Here is a 24,036-nt window from a genome sequence, read left to right as displayed (position 1 = left end):
CTAGATCATGTCCCATAAATGTTCGATGGGATTCAAGCCAGGCGATCTCGATGGTTAAGTCTTTCGCTCGAATTGTCCAGAATGTTCTTCATCCAGTTGCAATCAATTGTTGCTCGCTGTTGTTTCATTGCTTTTGGGAACATGATGTGCATGAATAGTTACAGATAATGTATCCATTTCCTGTCAATGAGAACCCAGTCCATTCAATGTAGACATAGCCCTCACCATTACGGAGCCATCACCAACTTGCTCAGTAGCTCAGTGACCACATCGGTTCGTGGCTTCGTGGAATGTGCACCACACTTGAACCCTACTATCAGCTCTTACCAACTGAAATCGGTATTCATCTGACCAGGCCTCGGTTGTCCGTTCATGTAATGTCCAACAGTGTAGTCACGAGCCCACGTGAGGCGCTGCAGGCGATGCCACTCTGTTAGCAAAGGCACTCGTATCGGTCGTCTGCTGGCATAGCCCATTAAGGGCAAATTATAACGCACTGTCCAAAAGGATACGTTTTTCGTACCTTTCTGTATTGATTCCGGCACTTATTTCATGCTGAGTTTCTTGTCTGTTAGCACTGACAACTCTACGGACGCAGCGCTGCTCTCGGGCGTTACGTGAGGGCTGTCGGTCACTGCGTCGTTCGTGGTGAGAGGCGATGTCTCACGTTTGGTATTTTTGGCACACTCTTGTCTCTATGGATTTCGGAATTACGAATTGCCAAACGATTTCTGAAATGGAATGTCCCATGCGCCTAGCTCCGACTACCATTCCGTGTTCAAAGTCTGTTAATTCCCGTCGTGTGGCCACGATCACGTTGGAAACCACATCACATCACGCACCTGAGTAAATGTGACAGCTCCGCCAATGACTTGCCTTTTTATACCATGTGTACGTGCTACTACCGCCATCTTTGTATGTGCATGTCGCTATCCCATTTGTCACCTCTCTGTATTCTGCTCGCGCGCGCTAGAGAGATAACTTATCTTTCACTTCGTTTTTATAGCTCTTCTTATTTTGGTCAAAGCTATCAATTTTGGAAACTAGTTTAAATCTGACAGTTTATCACTGGTTAAACCTCTTACAGCGCCTAACGTCTCCTAAGGGTAAGTATTACTGATTTCGTGGAATTGCATACCACATGGTGGCTAAACTCCTTCAGGTGGTTTGTTGAATCTGATTAAGGATGGTAGGATTTATTTAACTATCACGAGACACAACTATTATTTTATCCGTCAACATACGTTATACCTATTCGATTTAGTTTTGAGAAGTTCTCTATTTTTATTTTTATTCTGCATAACCATCGTTTTAATGATAAATGTACAGCATGTAGGACTTTAGTTGTTTTCTGTATTATCTGTGAACGATGTATTTGCTTTTTTGAATACAAAACTTAAATTAGCTTAGATTTCTTAACTTTTTTAATCGTTTCTTAATCCACGAGAGCTCTGTTCCACTAAAAGCCACGTGTACGTCATGAAAACGTGATCATTTAGTTATTATTAGAGACAGATCTTTCCCAGACCTGAATAATGCATTCCTATTTTCGTGTTTGATAAAGTATAACGACTTGTGGTACTCTTGTCCATCACGTATCGCCAATGTTATAATATTCAGTACGTAGCTGAATAGAGCATAATTACGCCGATAGTAATATTTTCTCCAATAGTTACAAAACATCTGCGTGTACATTTAAATTTAAATATCGTATTAAAAATCCGTTGTGTTTACACGTTCAAAAGGGTCCAATGCGCATTAATTTACTATAAAACCGTTGCATTAGTATTCAGCATTAGTCTAATTAGGAGAAACACTTAACAATCATGAATTTTCCCACATTCGAATGTAATTAGCTAGTTTACATCAGAGTTAGCCCCTTACAGCATATAAGAATACTTCGTCTGCTGCACTTGTATTCTTTCGTATAATGCACTAAATGGCATCTTACAGTGTTTCCTTGGAGTTTGCAACGGCGAGCACCGCGCCATGGAGATCATCCTAGACAAGTTATCTACTATGGGCTTCTCGACAGTTAAAAAATATGTCGGATATTCGACATGAAACGGTTCATCTAGTTTAGACTTGAAGTTGGCTCAGTCTTGAAGGTGTATACAGGTTGTTAAATGAATTTTCATGTGTTTTAAGAATTAATGCTTGGATAATAAACCAAGTCGTTATCCAGTACATGGTTTTTCTGTCAGGAACTTGGAAATGATTACAAGATAAATTTTGAGACTCTGCACAGTTGTCGTGCGACTGGCACCGGGGCATAATTGCAAGAAGTTGCAGTTCGAACCCTCGCATCTGGCACCATTGGAAATTCGCTTTGTCGACTGGTCAAGTCACAATCGCCAAGTTTTTTCCTGTTCCTGTCCGCGGAGTTGGAGAAGGTTGAATTCTTAGTCAAATTTAGCAGTCGCTGTTCGGGAGGCTGGTAAGTACGACGTGCCACTTCATTTGGGATGTGATTTTTGCTTTGACTTAATCAGTTTGCAGTTTTGGGATGTTTCTATAATTGTCAGTTCATTTGTCGGAAGTATTTTACTGGAGCCTCACAAGTGATAATGTTCCTATTGGCTCAAATGGCTCTGAGCACTATGGGACTTAGCATCTATGGTCATCAGTCCCCTAGAACTTAGAACTACCTTAACCTAACTAACCTAAGGACAACACACAACACCCAGCCATCACGAGGCAGAGAAAATCCCTGACCCCACCGGGAATCGAACCCGGGAACCCGGGCACGGGAAGTGAGAACGCTACCGCACGACCATGAGATGCGGGCGTTCCTATTGTTTATTTAGACTGAGTTATGGCCGACTTTGTTCCTCATGCAGTCACAGTGCACTTAAAGCATCATGATTCCGATTAAGTTTCGTGACGTCCTCCTACTGTGGGTCATAAACCAGGTTTCACAGCTCGAGCTAGGTCTAGATGATGAACTTCGCCTACCGTCATATTTGAGTGTATGAATTTTTGTAGCATTTGAGTGTCTCTGTTATGTTCTTTACTTAACCTAATCTTCGCTGACTACTGATGACTAACTTTGATGGAAAACAGATACTCCTTAACTACAAGCAGTGATAGGAGTATGTGCGTATGAACCGTTTATTCAAGTTGACGAGCTGGCTTCATTTCATGAATAAATGTAATCTAGCATCAACTTAGTACGCACAATTATTCCAGTAGGAGCTCCAGCAGACCAGCCAACCGTACAATGAAGTCTTTTACGATTGGATATCGAAGCTGTTGTTGTGTCTTCCTGGCTGTATGGCCGTGGTCGAAGAAAGTTTTCTGTTCCTGACTTTTGGTCCAGACTTCCGCTGGACATTTTCGGTGTTGCTCCTAGCGACGCTGAGTCTTGCCGACTGCCGAGTCGGACTACGGTGAGTGACATAAATACTGTGTGAAGTGGGCGTGGGCAGCGGAGATAATTTTTATTACGTACACTGAAGGTGGAAGATAGGGGGGGGCGGAAAGGAAAGGGAAGGAACTAATGATGTCAAATCCTTCGGGACTTGATGAAGAATCAACTACGACAAGTGAAAATGTGCGTCGAACTGGGACTCGAACACGGGATAGCCTGCTTATGAAGCAGATGCGACAACCACTGCGCCTTCCCGGCGACATATCGTAAAGGCCCTGACTATCACGGTACGGGTCCGGGCCGATTCACATTCCCGGCCAGAGCCTCCTACCCGCAGCCGCTGTGCATGCCCATCATGCTCACCGTTTTGAAATTCCCACAGGAGGTAGAAGGAAATTGTGTAGCGCGAATGAAGGTGATGGATTCATTGCCGATCAAAGTGAATTGATTATACGAATGCGTGATGACTCTTCTTTCGGACATGACCTTTAATGGCACTTCTCTTGTTGATACAGCCAAAAGAATGCCTGGACGCTGGATTAAAACATCTCAAGAGGCTTTCAGGAAGAATGGCTCTTGAGGTCAAGTAGTAAACAGTGTTCTGCGTCCGAATAACAGTAGGAAAAAGAACAACTACGAAATGAAGTAATGGAAGAACATAGTTTCACTCTCCTTTTTCAAAAAAAGTAACTGGTTAGGTTGACAAGACTTTACAGAAGAACGATATCAGGCTGGTTTTAAGACTAACTGAAAAAAAACATGCCAGGCACTCCGATATGAAAGGACAAACGCCTCCTCGTGTCAGCAAGTGGAGAATATAATATTCTGTGTACCTGTGGAATGGTCTAAATTGGATATACCAAGAGAAGGCGTGAATACATGAGTGAAAACTCATAAAAGTCTTTGCAACTAGGGAAAACAGAAAAATGAGCTGCAGTGGAGCATGGTACTCAATCAAGAAATCATGAAGTGAAGTTTCCTGACACTAAAATTCCATCTACTATGACAAACCAACCATTATCCACGAAAATACAGAGAAGCAATCGAAGTATAAAAACAACGATAATTTTAACAGAAAAGAAGAACGCATGACATTTAGTGCTAAATGGACAAGGGTTCTGCAGAATCACTAGGTAAGTTTTTATCCTCGACAGGTGACAGTCGATAGTTAAGTTTTATGTCTGACAAGATTACCTCTACTGATAACGTGTAAACTCGAGCACGCCCGCTTTAATCAGTGTCTTGTCCCTCTCCGACATCCGACTGATCAGTCGGCAAGACTCAGCGTCACCAGGAGCACCACCGAAGAGGTCCAGCGCAGCTCTGGACGACTGGACGAAACGCCAGGAACTGGCAAATTTCTTCGACCGTGGCCATAGACCCCAGAAGACTCATGAGCAACCCCACCATCCAGTATTCCAGGTCTCATTAACCCGATTTATACTGTAATGAAAATGTATGCGATGGCACATGTTGAATTTTTATCCCCCGATCAGCCGCTCTGAAGCCTGATAGAAATACCATTGCGCAATTTAGTATAAATTCAATTAACGTTTTATGTGGTTTCAGTCGGCTTGGCATTCAATGAGGGGTAAAGAATGATACGCACTTTTTGTTCAAAAAGAACTAGTAACTACGAAGAAGTTCATGTTATATGGTGAAAGTATGTCCTGCAGTAAACTCAGTTACCAATATTTAGACGATATCTATATTTTATAGGCGGTGGGCAGCTTTTAGAATAATAAGGAGAGATGTCATGACGCCACAGACTTGAAGCTCATGTCCGCCAAGTTAGGTGTAAAGGAATCATATTTCAATGTAAGTGAATTTATTCAACTGACATTTTGTTTTAAATACATGAGTTTAGGATGTGCTTTTTACTTTCTTGTAGTGGTTTTACATCAGTAATTTGACTTTAGACTTCCTGTCGACACAACTCGAAGAGCGCTCTGGTTGAAGTGTGTGAGAAGTAAATATTGCACACCACCCAGACATAGCAAAATATATTACCACCATTTAAGGGAAGAGAACGTAGACTGAACGTAAGTTTCGTCATTCCGTATCAAGGGAAACGCTAGATAATGAAGACAGCCTTTTCACATCACATACTTATTTTGGTGGTTGTTAGAAAAGTGTAACAAAAACAAAGTTACATTAACGAGGCCATATGCGTCGTATTACTAGATGAAACATGCTCTTATGACCAGAAAAAGTTTGACATTGCCTTCGTGGCACTGTGTTATTCACGAAAGGATAGTAATATTTATTTTGGCCACATGGGGTAGCAGAGAGGTTTAGGGCGTCTTGCACGGTCCACGCGGTTCCCCCCGTCGGAGGTGTGAGTACTCCCTTGGGCATGGGTGTGTGTTGTCTATAGCGTAAGTTAGTTTTAGTTAGATTAAGTAATGTTTGGGCTTAGGGACCGATGATCTATGCAGCTTGGTCCCATAAGATCTTACAAAAAATTTACAATTTACAAGTAATATTTATTATTTAAAACAACTGTTGCGTGGACACGACGCAAGTTAAGAACAAGAAGCAACTGCAGATAATAGTCTGCTAATGTTTAGGACCCACTAGCATCGCAGCCCCAGCTTCAAAGCTATGTACAGCTTCAGTCTGTAGCGCCACCTCCCCTCCGCATATTTCCACGCCCCGTTCCATAAACACAGAGTAACATTGCATCACTGGTGCCAATGTAGTCTTTGGTCGCAACTGGAGCTACTATACCTGTTAAATCCATTTTATTCCTTAGTAATGATGAAAATGATGATGAAGGATTCGCAACACCCAGTCTCCTGTCGGGAAGCGAACCCGGACCCCCTTGCGTGGTAGGCGGTAACGCTACCACTACGCTACGGGGGCGGACTCCTGACAATATTAATGGTGGTTATTGTCGAAAGCTCGGACTTTCATAGCAAATTAATGTGGGAAGTTTACTGAGAAATATTTATACAACAAATCCGGAGCGAAAAATTTTGTCGTAACAAGAAATTTTAATTTTTCTGGTGTAGATCTCTAGCTTAGATGGAAATGCAATCCTGACTGAGATTACGTTAAGCCCCATTTACATCGAATCGATCAGAAGAGAACGCGCAACAGCGAAAGACAATTCCCTCTAGTATGAAAAATAGGCATTCATGAGCTAATGGCACTCGGTCGTCCCCATTTCACATTCGCTTGTGTTCGCTCGTGCTCCGGTCGTTGTACGAATTTCAGTGAACCATCAGAGGAAGTTCACGACATTTATCCTTCGGAGTTTGCTGCACAGAAAGCTTTTCATCTATCTGGTATCTGGTTTACTTCTATTTTTGACATTACTTTGGGTGAGCGACAGAGCGTGTTATGGAATTTATCGGTGGCTCATCTTTTGCTACATATAGCACTTGTCGATAGAGTTAAGAAAGGGATTATCCAAATTTGGAAATTTGTGGTACGTTCTATGGAACCAAACTGCTGAGGTCATCGGTCCCTAGGCTTACACACTACTTACTCAAAGTAACTTACGTTAAGGACGACACACACACCCATGCCCGAGGGAGGACTCGTACCTCCGACTGGGGGAGTCGCACGAACCGTGGCAAGATGCCGTACAGTTTACATAATAAATAAACATAATTGTTGTTTTGTATTCAATAGACCTTAGTTCATCATAAACCTCACTCACTTTCTAGACGGTTCACCGTTCCGGTTTCTATCGGAATCTAGTAAGACACTTATCGCATACACAAACAAAGCAATCAAAATAAGGTAACGTACTCCGCAGGGCTGGAATTATCCGCTATATTTCAAAGATTTATTTTGCAATACAAAAGAATCTACAATTATTGCTTCACAATTCATATAGCTATAATAATATGAATAATATTATCACACGTAACTTAATTATTTTTCACACGAGCATTTATTTATAAATTTACTTATCTAATTTCATTTCCATTTCAAGTCACTGAGGTTAAAATTATTAATGGTAAACTTTGAAATCAATTTCAAAGAAAACATTATATATAAGTAAGCTATTTACATGGAGGTAAAAAGAGACTGGAGTGGTCATTACGTCACAAACCTGAAGCCGATGTCCGCCATTTTACATTACGTTCACAGCATTTGTACCTTCGTGGTTCACCGCGGTGATACTTCCCCGTGGTACTCTCTGACGTGCCCCTATCGTTTCGAGCGATGGCGACATCTGTCGACTTTTTTGTTCGTGCCCCATATACTGATTGGTGTGAAGATCTAATTTTATCATTAAAAATTCCACCCTGCGTCGTTTACGGGCGTACTATTCGTTACGATAGTAATCTAAAGTGTAAAGGAATCACATTTCATTCGTTAGTGGAGCCATTCAAGCAATATTTTCTTTTGTATACATGAATTATTATTGCGCTATGTACTTTTAATCTTTCCCCTCCAAACCGCAGACTTCCGACAACGTAGCCGCACTGTATCAACGGCCTCGTCCCCTCAAAGTACGTTGCCATGTCAACGCTCTCGTTGTTGGTGTGGCGTCTCATGCCTTCTATTTCTCCCACCGATAATTATGCAATGTTTACATTTTCTCCCACTTTGAAAAAGATTCTGCCTAGAACAGCCGGAGACAGAAACCACATGTATATGAGTTTTGTGTGTGTGATTCGATGAATTGTGTGTGTGTATGTGTGTGTGTGTTGGCCGAAAACTTATGCGAACACTCTTATCGTCGTGCCTACCTGCTGCTCGGCATGCGAGTACCAATCTAACCGCTACACGGTATAGTTATTCTCTCGTGAAGTTTGTTGTATATAATCCAATGAAATTCAACACGAGCAGTAATGTACATAATTACAATACAAGAAGAAAAAAATTACGTCCACTACGCCACATTAAGGTTGTCTATAGCACAAACAGGGCTTCACAATGATGCCACCAAAAGCTTTGATCGCTCTCCCGGTGATACAAGATGCCTGACAAGCGGCACAGTAAAATTAAAACTAAACTGAAACTGTTTCTCTTCGACAAACCTTCATTTTCCGTGGAAGACTATCTATTAATATAACATGTAAATGATGATATTTAGGAATTACTAACATCTGTCTGTCTTTAATTATAAAACGAGCTAATAAATGAATGACTTGGAGACATATTTACAAAAAAAAAAAATTAGAAATTTAAACAGACAAAAATTCAACATAAAATGACTCGCTTCACATCATTAAGATTTCTCGTGAAAATGATATGTGGAACATGTAACTAATTAAACTATGAAAACTTCAAAATGAAATTCAGAAGTAAATTGAAGCAGATGATTAAAGTAAACGTACATTCCAGTCGTGACACGTTTGGTTATTACTGAAAAACTGACACAGTTACTGGCCAGAAATATTCCGGGAAATGAAACAAACATGCTACTCTTGGAACGGTAAGCCTAAATGCTACGCAGGTTCAGCTATCATTACTAAAAAAAGTGACTTAACATACGTATTAAAACAAAATATCCATTTCTCGGGATCGGAGCGCGTGAGGTCATCCCTTAACAAATTTATAGTATTGCACAATGCTGGAACGTGTTTAAAACATGTTTTTCTTTACCCTGTAAATTTCTGTTATTGTTCACACACTGAATGACGTATGAAGATTGCGAAATGAGAAGATGTGCAAACTACATTGAAACTAATACATTGAGAGTCTTGTAAAACAAGAACTCTATTCTGCATGGAGGAAAACTCCTATGCAGTTATGTTTCTTCGACATTTTAATAATCGTTCACTTTGTCGACTTGCTCAAGATACCATAGCATGCCTTGCTTTTTCCCTCGTTGCACACGTTCTCGTGCTGGCACAGAACGCGTAGGTATGATTTTTGCAAACGTGGACATTACAAATATCGTGCTTACGAGTTGAAAGCTGAAAATGTAACGAACAAAAAGCAGTACCAGTAAGCAAACAAGTATTAGTTACGGAGTTCCAGCTTCGTTTGCTATCGATACAACACAGTAAAAGTGGAATTAATTGGATTGCGAAATCATGCTCCTCACATCACTTCCTTCTCTCCTTGATTATTCGACATATGTCAACAAAAAACAAGTTAGATTAATGAGGTCAAATGAGCCCTTTGACGAGAGAAAATACGCATTCAATAACAGTGAAACGTTTGAAATTGCCTTCCTGACACTGTGCTGTTTCTGGTGAAATAGTGGTTTAATAAACTTTCGGAAACTTTCGCTTACTGTGTTTGACAGAGTTGTTTGTGCCTTGAAGTCATTTATGAAATTTAGTACACTGATTTTGAGCTATATTGCTTATTGTATGCAGTGAAATATTACCGAAAAATTTTCGTTCACTGTACTTAACTTCGTTGAGTGTTCCAGATGCCACTTGGATTTTTGGTTTTAGATAAGAAATTATGTGAAGTTTTTGTGGTGTTGGTAATGGTTGTGGTTTAGTAGTATTAATAAAAGTAGATGCTTTCTTAGCAGATAGCGAAATTCTAGATCATTATTGTTAGTTCTATAAATATTTCTTTTGTTCTAATTGAACTTAAGTAATGTATACATGTTCCTGCATTTTTGTCCAACACCTGAGTGTGAAAAATTTTGGTTTAATGTCAAGGAAAGCTGCCGTTTCTGTGTTAAGGGTACTACCTCCAAGCATTTCACGTTTGCACACAAATTGTGACAACTAAACTCTTATTTTCCAACACCATTTTGCTTACTTCGTAAAAAGCTACATGCTGCCCATATAAAATAATCTTCTCTGAATATCAAAGATGGCTCTAACTGTACAAGGTGTCAGAGGTGCATGTGCAGATACAATCGTCATTGGTACCTCAGTACCCACTTTGGAGTATTAATTGTTTTTCCTGTGTGTCCAACAGGTTTGTCAGAAGTACGTCACGTAATTTATTACCTGATTTTTTCTGCATGGTCTTAACTGCAGCACTAAGTGGACTAAGCCTACCAGTGTAGACTAACAGTTTTACATCCATGCGTCCCCATTTCAGCACCTAAGCTACTGTTGAGAGGTAAGTAAGCGTTAATGACTTCCTCTTGCCACATATACTTGGAGCTACTAACCAACCTAAAACACACTACTCCTAATAGCTATAATTAGAGTTTCGCTCTACCAAAACTATGATTTGGTAGTTTTGGTACAACAAAGAAATGACGTAGTAGATCATAGGATTATCAATGGTGTTGGTCGTATTGGTAGGAAAAGAAACATAATTGAATGAGTGATAGAGAAATTAGAAGCATACATCCTTTCTGTTTTGATTGTTCACAGAATTAGAACCGTATATCGTTCAGTGTTAGCCAGTCGAGTACATCCATACACAAAACAAATTGTACTTTATAAGTAATAAAGGTAGTTGAACTGTAGTATCCCTTTTCTCATATGCAGCATATATATTTTGTAATATAAATATCCAACAACAGTAATCAATGTAATAAACCCAAAGTGGTAATAAAAAAGAAGAGTAGATGTAACTAAACCACGACGAATAATCTTTGCTTTTGGTCTACAGAACCTACAACATTATAAATGTTGAATTCTCTCCGACTCTGACTGCGGATTTGATTAGACTCTTGTATTGGCATCTTGGGAGTCATCCTTTGTGTAAATGAATTATGTTATTGAAATAATATTAGATTTTCGTAAGTTACTAACCTCATCAGTAAAATGATTTTCTGAATAGATGTAAATGTGGCCATCTATAATAAACGCTATCGATTAGTAATTTTATCGAGGGCATTACTGAGAGCCATGTTGCTCCATTTTCACTTTCTCATTATTTCCCAAATGTTAGCTGCCACATTTTGTAAAAGAAGTCCAATTGCCTTTAAGGTTGAATCAGTTTCCACAGATTATCATTTTGTAGTCATGTGTGTATGCAATGTCAAAACGGATTGATACCAAACAGGGATAAGCCCAGCAATCAATATGAATATTGAAAGAATTTCAAGGCTTTATAAAAAAAAGTTAAAAGATATAAAAGTCATTGTTTATTGCAAAATCAGAGGTAAACATTTTTTTAATATGTTGTTGGCTAATCACATTAATATGAATTTCATTTACAAAATTGTCAGAACTCAGATCTTGTGGTGTATGCGCCGGCGTAACATCTGTCCTCTTACATAACCAAAGTAATTACTTTTGATGGAAGTGCAGTTTGTTGTTGTTGCTGTTGTTGTGGTCTTCAGTGCTGAGCCTGGTTTGATGCAGCTCTCCATGCTACTCTACCCTGTGCAAGCTTCTTCATCTCCCAGTACTTACTGCAACCTTCTTCCTTCTGAATCTTCTTTGTGTATTCATCTCTTGGTCTCCCTCTACGATTTTTACCCTCCACGCTACCCTCCAATGCTAAATTTCTGATTCCCTGATTTCTCAGAACATGTCCTACCAACCAGTCTCTTCTTCTAGTCAAGCTGTGCCACAAAATCCTCTTCTCCCCAATTCTATTCAATACCTCATCATTAATTATGTGATCTACCCATCTAATCTTCAGCATTATTCTGTAGCACCACATTTGGAAAGCTTCTATTCTTTTCTTGTCCAAGCTATTTATCGTCCATGTTTCACTTCGACGCATGGCTACACTCCATAAAATACTTTCACAAATGACTTCCTGACACTTAAATCTATACTCGATGTTAACAAATTTCTCTTCTTCAGAAACGCTTTCCTTACCGTTGCCAGTCTACATTTTATATCCTCTCTACTTCGACCATCATCAGTTATTTTGCTCTCCAAATAGCTAAACTCCTTTACTACTTTAAGTGTCTCATTTCCTAATCTAATTCCCTCAGAGTCACCCGATTTAATTCGACTATCCGCGTTTTGCTTTTGTTAGGGTCATCTTATATCCTCCTTTCAAGACACTATCCATTCCGTTCAACTGCTCTTCCAAGTCCGTTGCTGTCTCTGACAGAATTACAATGTCATCGGCGAACCTCAAAATTTTTATTCCTTCTCCATCGATTTTAAAACCTATTCCGAATTTTTATTTTGTTTCCTTTACTGCTTGTTCAATATACAGATTGAATAACATCGGGGAGAGGCTACGACCCTGTCTCACTCCCTTCCCAACCACTGCTTCCCTTTCGTGCCCTTCGACTCTTATAACTGCCACCTGGGTCCTGTAAAAATTGTAAATAACCTTTCGCTCCCTGTATTTTACTCCTGCTACCTTTATAATTGGAAAGAGGGTATTCCAATCAACATAGTCAAAAGCTTTCTCTAAGTCTACAAATGCTAGAGACGTAGGTTTGCCTTTCCTTAATTTTCCTTCTAAGAAAAGTCGTAAGGTCAGTATTGCCTCACGTGTTCCAACATTTCTACGGCATCCAAACTGATCTTCCCAGAGGTCGGCTTCTACCAGTTTTTCCATTCGCCTGCAAATAATTCGCGTTAGTATTTTGCAACTGTGACTCATTAAACTGATAGTTCGGTAATATTCACATCTTTCAACACCTCCTTTCTTTGGGATTGGAATTATTATGTTCTTCTTGAAGTCTGAGGATATTTCACCTGTCTCCTATATCTTGCTCACCAGATGGTAAAGTTTTGTCAGGGCTGGCTCTCTCAAGGCTAGCAGTAGTTCTAATGGAATATTGTCTACTCCCAGTGCCTTGTTTCGACTTAGGTCTTTCAGTGCTCTGTCAAACTCTTCACGCAGTGTCATATCTCCCATTTCATCTTCATCTACATACTCTTCCATTTCCATAATATTGTTCTCAAGAACATCGCCCTTGTATATATCCTCTATATACTCCTTCCACCTTTCTGCTTTCCCTTCTTTGCTTAGAACTGGGTTTCCATCTGAGCCTTTGATATTCATACAAGTGGTTCTCTTTTCTCCAAAGGTTTCTTTAATTTTCCTGTACGCATTATCTATCTTGCCCCTAGTGTGATAAACCTCTACATCATTACATTTGTCCTCTAGCCATGCCTGCTTACCCATTTTGCACTTCCTGTCGATCTCGTTTTTGATACGTTTGTATTTATTTTCGCGTGCTTCATTTAGTGCGTTTTTATATTTTCTCCTTTCATCAATTAAATTCAATATATCTTCTGTTCCCGAAGGAGTTCTACTAACCCTCTTATTTTTACCTACTTGATCCTCTGCTGTCTTCACTGTTTCATCTCTCAGAGCTACCCATTGTTCATCTACTGCATTTCTTTCCCTCATTCCTGTCAACTGTTCCCTTATGATCTCCCCGAAACTCTGTTCAACCTCTGATTAGGCAGTTTACCCAGGTCCCATCTCCTTAAATCCCCTCCTTTTTGCAGTTTCTTTAGTTTAATCCACAGATAGATTGTGGTCAGAGCCCACATTTGCCCCTGGAAAGGTCTTACAATTTAAAATCTGGTTTCTAAATCTCTGTCTTACCATTATCTAATGTATCTGATACCTTCTAGTATCTCCAGGATTCCTCCATGTATACAACCTTCTTTCATGATTCTTGAAACAAGTGTTAGCTATGATTAAGTTGTGCTCTGTGCAAAATTATACCAGGCGGTTACCTCTTTCATTTCTTCCCCCCAATCCATATTCACCTACTGTGTTCCCTTCTGTCCCTTTTCCTACCCTCGAATTCCAGTCACCCATGACTATTAAATTTTCGTCTCCCTTCACTATCTGAATAATTTCTTTTATCTCATCACACATTTAATCAATTTCTTCATCATCTGCATAGCTAGTTGACATTTAAACTTGTACTACTGTAGTAGGCATGGCCATCGTGTCTGTCTTGGCCACAATAATGCGTTCACTATGCTATTTGTAGTAGCTTACCCGTACTCCTATTTTTTATTCATTATTAAAGCTATTCCTGTATCACCCCTATTTGATTTGGTATTTATAACCATGTATTCACCTGACCAAAAGTCTTGCTCCTCCTGCCACGGAACTTCACTAATTCCGACTATATCTAACTTTAACCTATCCATTTCCCTTTTTAAATTTTCTAACCTACCTGTTCGATTAGGGAATCTGACATTCCACGCTCCGATCCGTAGAACGTCAGTTTGTTTGTCTTGATAACGGCGTCTTCTTTACTAGTCCCCTCCCGGAGATCCGAATGGGGGACTATTTTACCTCCGAAATATTTTACCGAAGAGGACGCCATCATCATTTAACCATACAGTAAGGTTGCATGCCCTCGGGAAAAATTACGGCTGTAGTTTCCCCTTGCTTTCAGCCGTTCGCAATACCAGCACAGCAAGGCCGTTTTAGTTAGTGTTACAAGGCCAGGTCAGTCAATCATCCAGACTGTTGTCCCTGCAACTACTGAAAAGGCTGCTGCCTCTCTTCAGGAACCACACGTATGTCTGGCCTCTCAGCAGATACCGCTTCGTTGTGGTTGCACATACGGTACGGCTATCTGTATCGCTGAGGCACGCAAGCCTCCGCATCAACGTCCGTGGTTCATGGGGGAGGGGTTACGTAAATAAAAATAATTATATTTGTGGTTTTGTATTCAACAGAACTTCCTTAATCGTAAGCCTCACTCACTTTCTAGACGGTTCATCGCTTCCAGTTTCTAGCAAAATCTAGTAAGACACTGATCGGATACACAAACAAAGCTATCAGAATAAGGTAACGCCACATAGGTATGCAACACACTTAACATACAGCTCCTGCAGTTATGATCTCAACTGACCAGTTCCACTAGGAAAACAACCGTAGTCTGCATTAGCCTATGATAGTTTTACAACTCTAGCTTTAATTATTATTATGTTATGATGTTCCGCCATTGTACTCAGTTACCAACAGAATTATCTGCACTTACAATTTTACAGTATATCGTCGTATCCTGCTTGCCTACTGTTAGTGTCAACAATAATTAGATTATGTTCGTTATCTCTTGTTCACTTCCATTGCCTCTAGTGTAAACCCTTGTTCACAGATACAAGTGAATGACAGTGAACACTGGCCAGTTGTCAGCGCATGCACTTTCGGCTGTGTTCGCTATCACTCGCTTTGGTGAGAGGTGTGCGTACTGACCCACGAAGAAGGTGTCGGTGGTGTCTGCGCGGCCGTACAGCTGCTGGCGCGGCCCCTCGGTCCAGCGCACGGTGTACGACTTGAGGTCCTCGCTGCCGAACAGCGGCGGCTCCCACGACACCATGTAGCCGTCGTCCGTCAGCTGCACCGACACGTTGTGCGGCGGCCCGATCTGCTGGAACGAGCCTGCGCACAGCATTCCGTTCTGAACAGTCACTGCACCAAACACTGACAATACTAAACAAAATACACAAAGAATACCAACGCTGTACACACACGTGCAGTTCCTGTCAGGCTATACTTTGTCTTGGAATAAGTAAATATCACGTGAAAATGTTAATTTAATATTTTTTTATTTTTTTCTCGAAAAGTGAGTGATGAATTTATGACGGGGCCTGCTGTGTAAAATATTGTTACTAGACTAAGTAGGTGAGGTCTGTGAGTGCCACAACAACGCAGAGTATAGCAAGCAGTTATTAGATTAATCAGTAGAGATCAGTGCAATAGCCGGAGACAGATAACATACAAACTACTTCGAAGAGTATACGTGCTGTCAGTTCTTTCAGGCGTGTCCAAAAGAATACACATCATGTTGACTCTGGAGCAACTGTGAATCAAGACCACAGGTGTGCAAATTCTCCTTCCAGCATGTCTGCCTCTGGCTCCGCCGCAACCATTAAAACTGTTCAGCCTGCCGAAATGGAGACACCAAATTACATATGTTCTGAAGTACATTTGTTAAAGTAGACCAGCCAGGGTTACCACGAATCTGGAGAGCTTCATGTGACCCGTCAACAGGTTGCGTTATCAACGCAACGCGACTAGTCAGGTATAGGTAGGTAGATTAATTACAGCTAATTTATCATAAAGGTAGGAGAACCAAATGAACTAACTAAACTTAAATGAAATTTAAGAGAAATTATCAATTAGAGAATATATACCACCCAAGTTCAAAGGAGGAAAAGTTCTTGTGCGCTTACGAGGCAAATCGATAGGTGTCTCGCAATGCAAATTGTACAAAAAGTCACTAAACGCTCATTCAGGAACCTCGACTATGTTACGACAGGTTTGTAAATCTGACGAGCAGTTTACTCACTCCATAAATATTTTGAAAGAGGACAAAGACTTACTGGCTGACAAGTGTGTGAAAATCTGTACTAAGGACTTGAGTCCATTTAGCAATACATAGGCTTTCTAAATTTATGGCAAACATTCATTGAAATAAGAGAATGTCGTATACAACAAAGTGCGAAAAATGTTAAGTATGAAAGTAAAGCTCCTTTTTCAGATATGTGCTCCTTAGGTTGACATAATATGAAAAACGACCTTCGTGTTTCCTACATTGCATTTGCGGAATTTAGAATCTACTATATTGGCAACTTATAATAACGCACAACACACAGTCTGATAAAAGAAATCAATATTCGTATAATTGGTGCTACATTGGCCGAAACATACTAATGTTACAGAAACTATACTTCCAAACTTTTACTCTAGTTGTGGCTGCCATTGCAGTATAATATTCTTCAGCTTCTTAGGTCAAAGTCACTAATCTAGATTTTCAGAGATCGTTCTGCTCATTACAGAAAATACGTATTATAGATGACCTGATGATGGTTCGAACTGAGAAAAGGCAGTACTAGTCGAAACTAGTAAAGTTGCATTGAAATAAATAAGCCCGAAAACCGGTGAAAATGAAAAAAGGATAAATAAAATCCCATTTTTGATCCACTCTGACCGAAAATAATTATACACTGAAGAGCCAAAGAAACTGGTACACCTGCCTGATATCGAGTAGGGCCCCCGCGACCAGCAGAAGTGCCGCAACACCACATGGCAGGGATTCGACTAGTATCTGAAGTAGTGCTGGAGGAAATTAACACCATGAATCCTGCAGGGCTGCCCGTAAAACCGTAAGAGTACGAGATGTTGGAGGTCTCTTCTCAACAGCACGTTGCTAGGCACCCCAGATATGCTCAATTATGCTCATATCTAGGGAGTTTTGTAACCAGTCGAAGTGTTTAAACTCAAAAGAGTGTTCCTGGGCCACTCTGTAGCAATTCTGGACGTTTGGAGTGTTACATTGACCTACTGAAATTGCCCAAGTCCTTTGGAATGCACAAGGGACATGAATGGATGCAGATTATCTGACAGGATATTTACGTACGTGTCACCTGTCAGAGTCATATCTAGACGTATCATGGGTCCCATATCAATCCAACTGCACACGCCCCATACCGTTACAGAGCCTCCACCAGCGTCCTCGGCTCCGAAAGCCCATAGCGATGATGTTTCGTCGAACGGTTCGCACGTTGGCACTTGTTGATGACCCACCATTGAAATCTGCAGCTATCTGGGAATGGTTGCACTTCTGCCACGTTGAACGATTCTCTTCAGGCGTCGTTGGTCCCGTTCTTGCAGGATATTTTTCGGTCGTAGAGACTCGGAGATTTGATGTTTTACCGGATTCCTGAGATTCACGGTACACTCTTGAAATGGTCATACAGGATAATTCCCACTTCGTCGCTAGGAGACGCTGAGTCCCATCTATCGATCACCGACTACATCATCACGCTGAAACTCACTTAAGTCTCGGTAGCCAGCCATTGTAGCAGCAGTAACAGATCTAACAACTGCGGCAGACACTTGTTGTCTTATACATGCGCAGCGCCGTATTCTGCCTACATACATATCTCTGTATTTGAATACGCATACCTATACCAGTTTCTTTTGCTCTTCAGTATATACTGCATTGAGACGTAATAGTCGGGTAAAAAGAGACTTTTCGTCACCTTTCGAACCCTACTCATAACACAGAATAAACTGCTGTGTAGTGTAGCACAGATGGAAGACAGACAGGCAAGTAGGACACGTCCAATCTGCTTGGGTTGGGCATAGCTTAGCTTGGACACGAGTAACCAATCTGCTGCTAATGTGCGGCAGCTTACCTACCTAGCTAACAGACGACCACGGGCAGTTTAACATCGGAACGTGTAAACCCCTCATGAAGACACAAAGGAAAAAGGGACATTAACTGCCAGTGGTCACTGATTTAAATCAATGGGGAAAGTTAAAAATTTGTGCTGGATTCGTACCAGGGCCTCCAGCTTACTAGAAATATGCGCTGATCACTAATCCACCCTAGTACACCTCCTGTTAGACCCTAAATTCTCAACTTATCGACACGCTACTGACGTAGTGCCCCTGCTTGTTATCCTTTTACTCGCAGACATGTCCAAAATAATAGACACCATGCATTCATATAACATGTCTCAAAGGGCAGTGAATCCATTACATTTAGTGCGAATGTTCAATTACGTTTGACCTCCTGCAGGAGGACATGGACGGGAACTGTTGATAGGTGTACTAGGTGGGAATGTGGGCAGACACTGTTTTCGGGTAGCGCAGAGGTTAATGTAGCTGCCTAGTAAGCAGGAGATTCAGGTTTCGAATTCCGGTCCAGCGCACATTTTCATTCATCGCCGCTGATTCCGCATAAAGTCTCGATGCAACTTACATAAGTAGTTCCCTCGGTTTCCTTTTGTTTCTCCCCCCTTCACCTTCAATTTACATAATACCAGATCTATTCAAAAAGTAAGTTTCGATCGGTCGTGAAACGGGAACCAATGTAAAAACAAAAATGTTTTATTTGCAACAGTTAGGTACACCTTCTAGCTACTTTTCTACGTAGTCCCCGCACCAACTTAAAAATGTGTCGTAGCTTTGTGCCAGCTTTCCAGTACTCCCGTCATAGAATAGAGCAGACTGTGCTTTCCGCCAATTCTCTACGCTGGTCTACAGTTCGCAGAATGTGCCAAAATATTGTCTTCAACGCCGGCAGCTCATGTTAACAGAGATGAAACTCAGGGGCACCCACTTATGGGCTGTATTGCGGGTGATCAAACACATCCCATCGCAAATGCTGTAGTAGCGTCTTCATTGCCCAAGAGAGTGCAGTCGAGAACTTACACTACTGGCCATTAAAGTTGTTAGACTCAAGAAGAAATGCAGATGATAAATGGGTATTCATTGGACAAATATATTATACTAGAAATGACATGTGATTACATTTTCACACAATTTGGGTGCATAGATCCTGAGAAATCAGTACCCGGAACAACCACCTCTGGTCGTAATAACGGCCTTGATACGTGTGGGTATTGAGTCAAACAGAGCTTGGATGGCGTGTACAGGAACAGCTGCACATGCAGCTTCAACACGATACCACAATTCATCAAGTGTTGTGACTGGCGTATTGTGACGAGCCAATTGCTCAGCCACCATTGACCAGACGTTTTCAATTGGTGAGAGATCTGGAGAATGTGCTGGCCAGGGCAGCAGTCGATTATTTTCTGTATTCAGAAAGGCCCGTACAGGATCTGCAACATGCGGTTGTGCATTATCCTTCTGAAATGTAGGGTTTCGCAGGGATCTAATAAAGGGTAGAGCTCCGGGTCGTAACATATCTGAAATGTAACGTACACTGTTCAAAGTTCCGTCAATGCGAACAAGAGGTGACCGAGCGTGTAACCAATGGCACCCCATACCATCACGTTAGGTGATACGCCAGTATAGCGATGACGAATACACGCTTCCAATGTGGGTCCACCGCGACGTCGCCAAACACGGATGCGACCATCATGATGCTGTAAACAGATCCTGGATTCATCCGAAAAAATGACGTTTTGCCATTCGTGCACCCAGGTTCGTCGTTGACTACACCATCGCAGGTGCTCCTGTCTGAGATGCAACGTCAAGGGTAACCGCAGCCATGGTCTGCGAGCGGATAGTCCACGCTGCTGCAAACGTCGTCGAACTGTTCGTGCAGATGGTTGTTGTCTTGCAAACGTCCCCACCTGTTCACTCATGGATCAAGACGCGGCAGCACGATCCGTTACAGCCATGCGGATAAGTTGCCTGTCATCTCGACTGCTAGTAATACGAGGCCGTTGGGATCCAGCACGGCGTTCCACATTACCCTCCTGAACCCACCGATTCCATATTCTGCTAACCTTTATCAAAGTCGGAAACTTGATGGTACGCATTTCTCCTCCTTACATGAGACACTACAACAACGTTTCACCAGGCAACGCCGTCAACGGCTGTTTGTGTATGAGAAATCGGTTGTAAACTTTCCTCATGTCAGCACGTTGTAGGTGTCGCCACTGGCGCCAACCTTGTGTGAATGCTCTGGAAAGCTAATCAAGTGGTTCAAATGGCTCTGAGCACTATGGGACTTAACTTCTGAGGTCATCAGTCCCTTAGAGCTTAGAACTACTTAAACCTAACTAACCTAAGGACATCACACACATCCATGCCCGAGGCAGGATTCGAACCTGCGGCCGTAGCGGTCGCGCGGTTCCAGACTGTAGCGCCTGAAAAGCTTATCATTTGCATATCACTGCATCTTCTTCCTGACGGTTAAACTTCGCGTCTGTAGCACGTCATTTTCGTGGTGTAGCAATTTTAATGGCGAGAGTGTATATAAAGAGCAGACACAACACGCAATATATTTAGGAACGATTGACAAATACTGGGGAAAGAAATACAGTAGAAGAAGAACGGGCAATTTTGAGACTTGATATATTGAAGGCAGCAGAGGATCAAGTTGGTAAAAAGACGAGGGCTAGTAGAAACCCATGGGTAACAGAAGAGATACTGAATTGGATTGATGAAAGGAGAAAATATAAAAACACAGTAAATAAAGCAGGCGAAAAGGAATACAAACGTGTCAAAAATGAGATCGACAGGAAGTGCAAAAATGCTAATGAAGAATGACTAGAAGAGAAATGTAAGCATGTAGAGACATGTATCACTAGGGGTAAGACAAACACTGCTTACAGGAAAATTAAAGAAACCTTTGGAGAAAAGACAACAATTTGTATGAATATCAAGATCTCGGATGGAAAACCAGTCCCATGCCGATAGGGAAAGGTAGAAAGGTGGAAGGAGTATTTAGAGTGTCTGCGCTAGGGAGATGTATTTGAGGACAACATTGTGGAAATAGAAGAGGACGTAGATGAAGATGAAATGGGAGGTATGATATTGCGTGAGGAATCTGACAGAGCACTCAAAGACCTAAGTCAGAAGAAAGCCCTAAAAGCAGTCAACATTCCATTAGAACTATGATAGACTTGGGAGAGCCAGGCACGACAAAACTACCATCTGGGGAGCAAGATGTATGACACAGGTGAAATAACCTCAGATATGAAGAAGAAGATAGTAATTCTAGTCCCAAAGATAGCTGGTGTCTACAGGTATGAAAATTACCGAACTATCAGATTAATAAGTAATGTCTCCAAAATACTAACACGAATTATTTACAGACGAAAGGAGAAACTGCTAGAAGCCAACCTCGGGGAAGATCAGTTTTGATTGTTGGAACACGTGAGGCAATACTTATCCTACGACTTCACTTAGAAAATAGATTAAGGAAAGCCAAACCTACGTTTCTAGCATTTGTAGACTTAGAGAAAGCTTTTGACAGTGTCGATTGGAATACACTCTTTAAGTTTCTGAAGACGGCGAGAGTAAAATACAGGGAGTGAAAGTCTATTTACAATTTGCACAGAAACTAGATATCAGTTATAAGAGTCGAGGGGCTCGAAAGGAAAGCAGTGATTGAAAAGGGGGTTAGACAGGATGTAGCCTATCCCCGATGTTATTCAATCTGTATATTGAGCAAACCAGTAAAGGAAACAGAAGAACAATTTGGAGAAGGAATTAATACCTACGGAGAATAAATAAAAACTTTGAGGTTTGCCGATGACATTATAACTCTAGTAGAGACAGCAAATGACCTGGAAGAGTAGTTGAACGGAATAGACAGTGTGTTGAAGAAAGGAGGGTATAAGATGAACATCAACAAAAGCAAAACGAGGATAATGGAATGTAGTCGAATTAAAACAGTTGACACTCATGGAATTAGAACAGGAAATAAGACACTTAAGGTAGTAGATAAGTTTTGTTATCTGAGGAGCAATATAACTGATGATGGTCGAAGCAGAGAGGATATAAAATGTAGACTGGCTTTGGCAAGGAAAGCGTTTCTGAAGAAGAGAAATTTGTTAACATTATAGATTGAAGTGTGAGGAACTCTTTTCTGAAAGGAACTGTATTGAGTGTGGCCATGTATGGAAGCGAAACATGGACAATAAGTAGTTTGGACAAGACGGAAATAGAAGCTTTCGAAATGCGGTGCTACAGAAAAATGCTGAAGATTAAATGAGTAGACCACGTAACTAACGAGTAGCTGCTGAAGAGAACTGGGGAAAAGAGGATTTTGTGGTACAACCTGACTAAAGGAAGGGATCGGTAGGACACGTTCTGAGGCATCAAGGGATCACCTATATAGTATTGGAGGGAAGAGTGGAGTGTAAAATTCCTAGAGGGAGACTAAGAGGGGGTTGCAGTAGTTACTCGGAGATGAAGAAGCTTGTAAAGGATAGAGTAGCATGGAGAGCTGCATCAAACCAGTCTCTGGACTGAACACCACTACAACAACATATAAAAAAAGATAAACTATGGTTCTTTAGAGATCGGAGAGACATAGATTTTGTGATTAAGTTAAGAACATTATTCTGTAAATCTCTGAAGAAAGTGAGAAGAAATTGACAGATATATGTGAAAAGGATGATAACGTAAAGTGATCAACGTTAACGAAGCAGTTATCAAAAGCTAAGTAAGAAAGTTTCTGTCACAGGTATATTTACGAGAATAATATTTCTGTTTGTGTGTTCAATTAAATAAATGTTTAGTCTTCAGCTTCGGAGTTAAGCAAACTGAATTTTCATCATTTACTTAAATCTACAAAATTTTCTCCTCAAGGCAGGGGTTTGAAGAAAATATAAATATTATTCAGTAGGTAAATGGGGAATGATAAGGTGGACTGCACAAGGAGAGATAAAGTATTAGTCTGGCACTATAGAGGGTGAGTAATCAGCGGCAGTGTTGGCTGTCAGCAGAACACAAAGCTGCGAGAGGCAGACTGCATAACAGCAACATCATGGCGCCCAGTATGAGCACTGACAATTCAATCAAAGGTGGTAGGTCCGCTATTGAGTGGGTGGATGATGTTTAAATTATTTACAAGGGGAGTGACGTGTTATCATTACGCTCAATTTCGTCCACATCACACTTATAATTGTTGACTCACACACTTAAGGTCTTACCTGTTTGTGAAACATTTAAATCACATGCTTGTAATAGATGTGATCAAACTAAGTAAGCACAACGGAATCACTAAAATCCGGTATAACCGTGTACTGGAGAATTAGCTTCATCACGAAGGCTTAGAAAGCTACTTCTTAAATATATTTGCTCTGTAAAGGAATGGGATTCTGAATAATCTTAATGAAGTGGGGACTGAAGTCAATTTGTTTGATGACCAGCATGGAAAAGCCTCTTTAGACACAGAGACTATGATCTGCTTAGGGGTTGGCTACTACCTCGTCAGTGAAAGGCAAGCATTGGTAGTATAACTTTAGTTGGATTAGTTTAATGCCAAATATTGAAACAGTCTACAGTGACAGGTCGGAGATCTCTCCAGGTAAGATGGCTGCTAGCTAAATTACTCTGGTGGAAGACCACGTGCTATTCCATACCATAGTACGAAATAACAAACTCACTCACTGTTCCAGTGCGGACAGAAACGAAGTAATGCGGCACACGTCTATCTGAATTTA

The 24,036-nt window shown here is 41.0% G+C and overlaps 1 protein-coding gene across 2 annotated transcripts in view; it reads right to left on the bottom strand.

The window, feature by feature from the left end:
• LOC126278393 (protein borderless) overlaps window positions 1-24,036 on the bottom strand; it is a 470,529-nt gene that overhangs the window by 10,276 nt on the left and 436,217 nt on the right. For both annotated transcript variants that reach the window (XM_049978493.1, XM_049978492.1), the window contains one exon: window positions 15,353-15,538. In XM_049978493.1, coding sequence (XP_049834450.1) covers window positions 15,353-15,538 — 186 coding nt within the window. The remainder of the gene's footprint in view (window positions 1-15,352; window positions 15,539-24,036) is intronic.

This window comes from Schistocerca gregaria, chromosome 6 (genome assembly GCF_023897955.1).
Source record: "Schistocerca gregaria isolate iqSchGreg1 chromosome 6, iqSchGreg1.2, whole genome shotgun sequence".
Lineage (NCBI taxonomy): Eukaryota > Metazoa > Arthropoda > Insecta > Orthoptera > Acrididae > Schistocerca > Schistocerca gregaria.
This window is presented reverse-complemented; position numbering and strand designations above follow the sequence as displayed.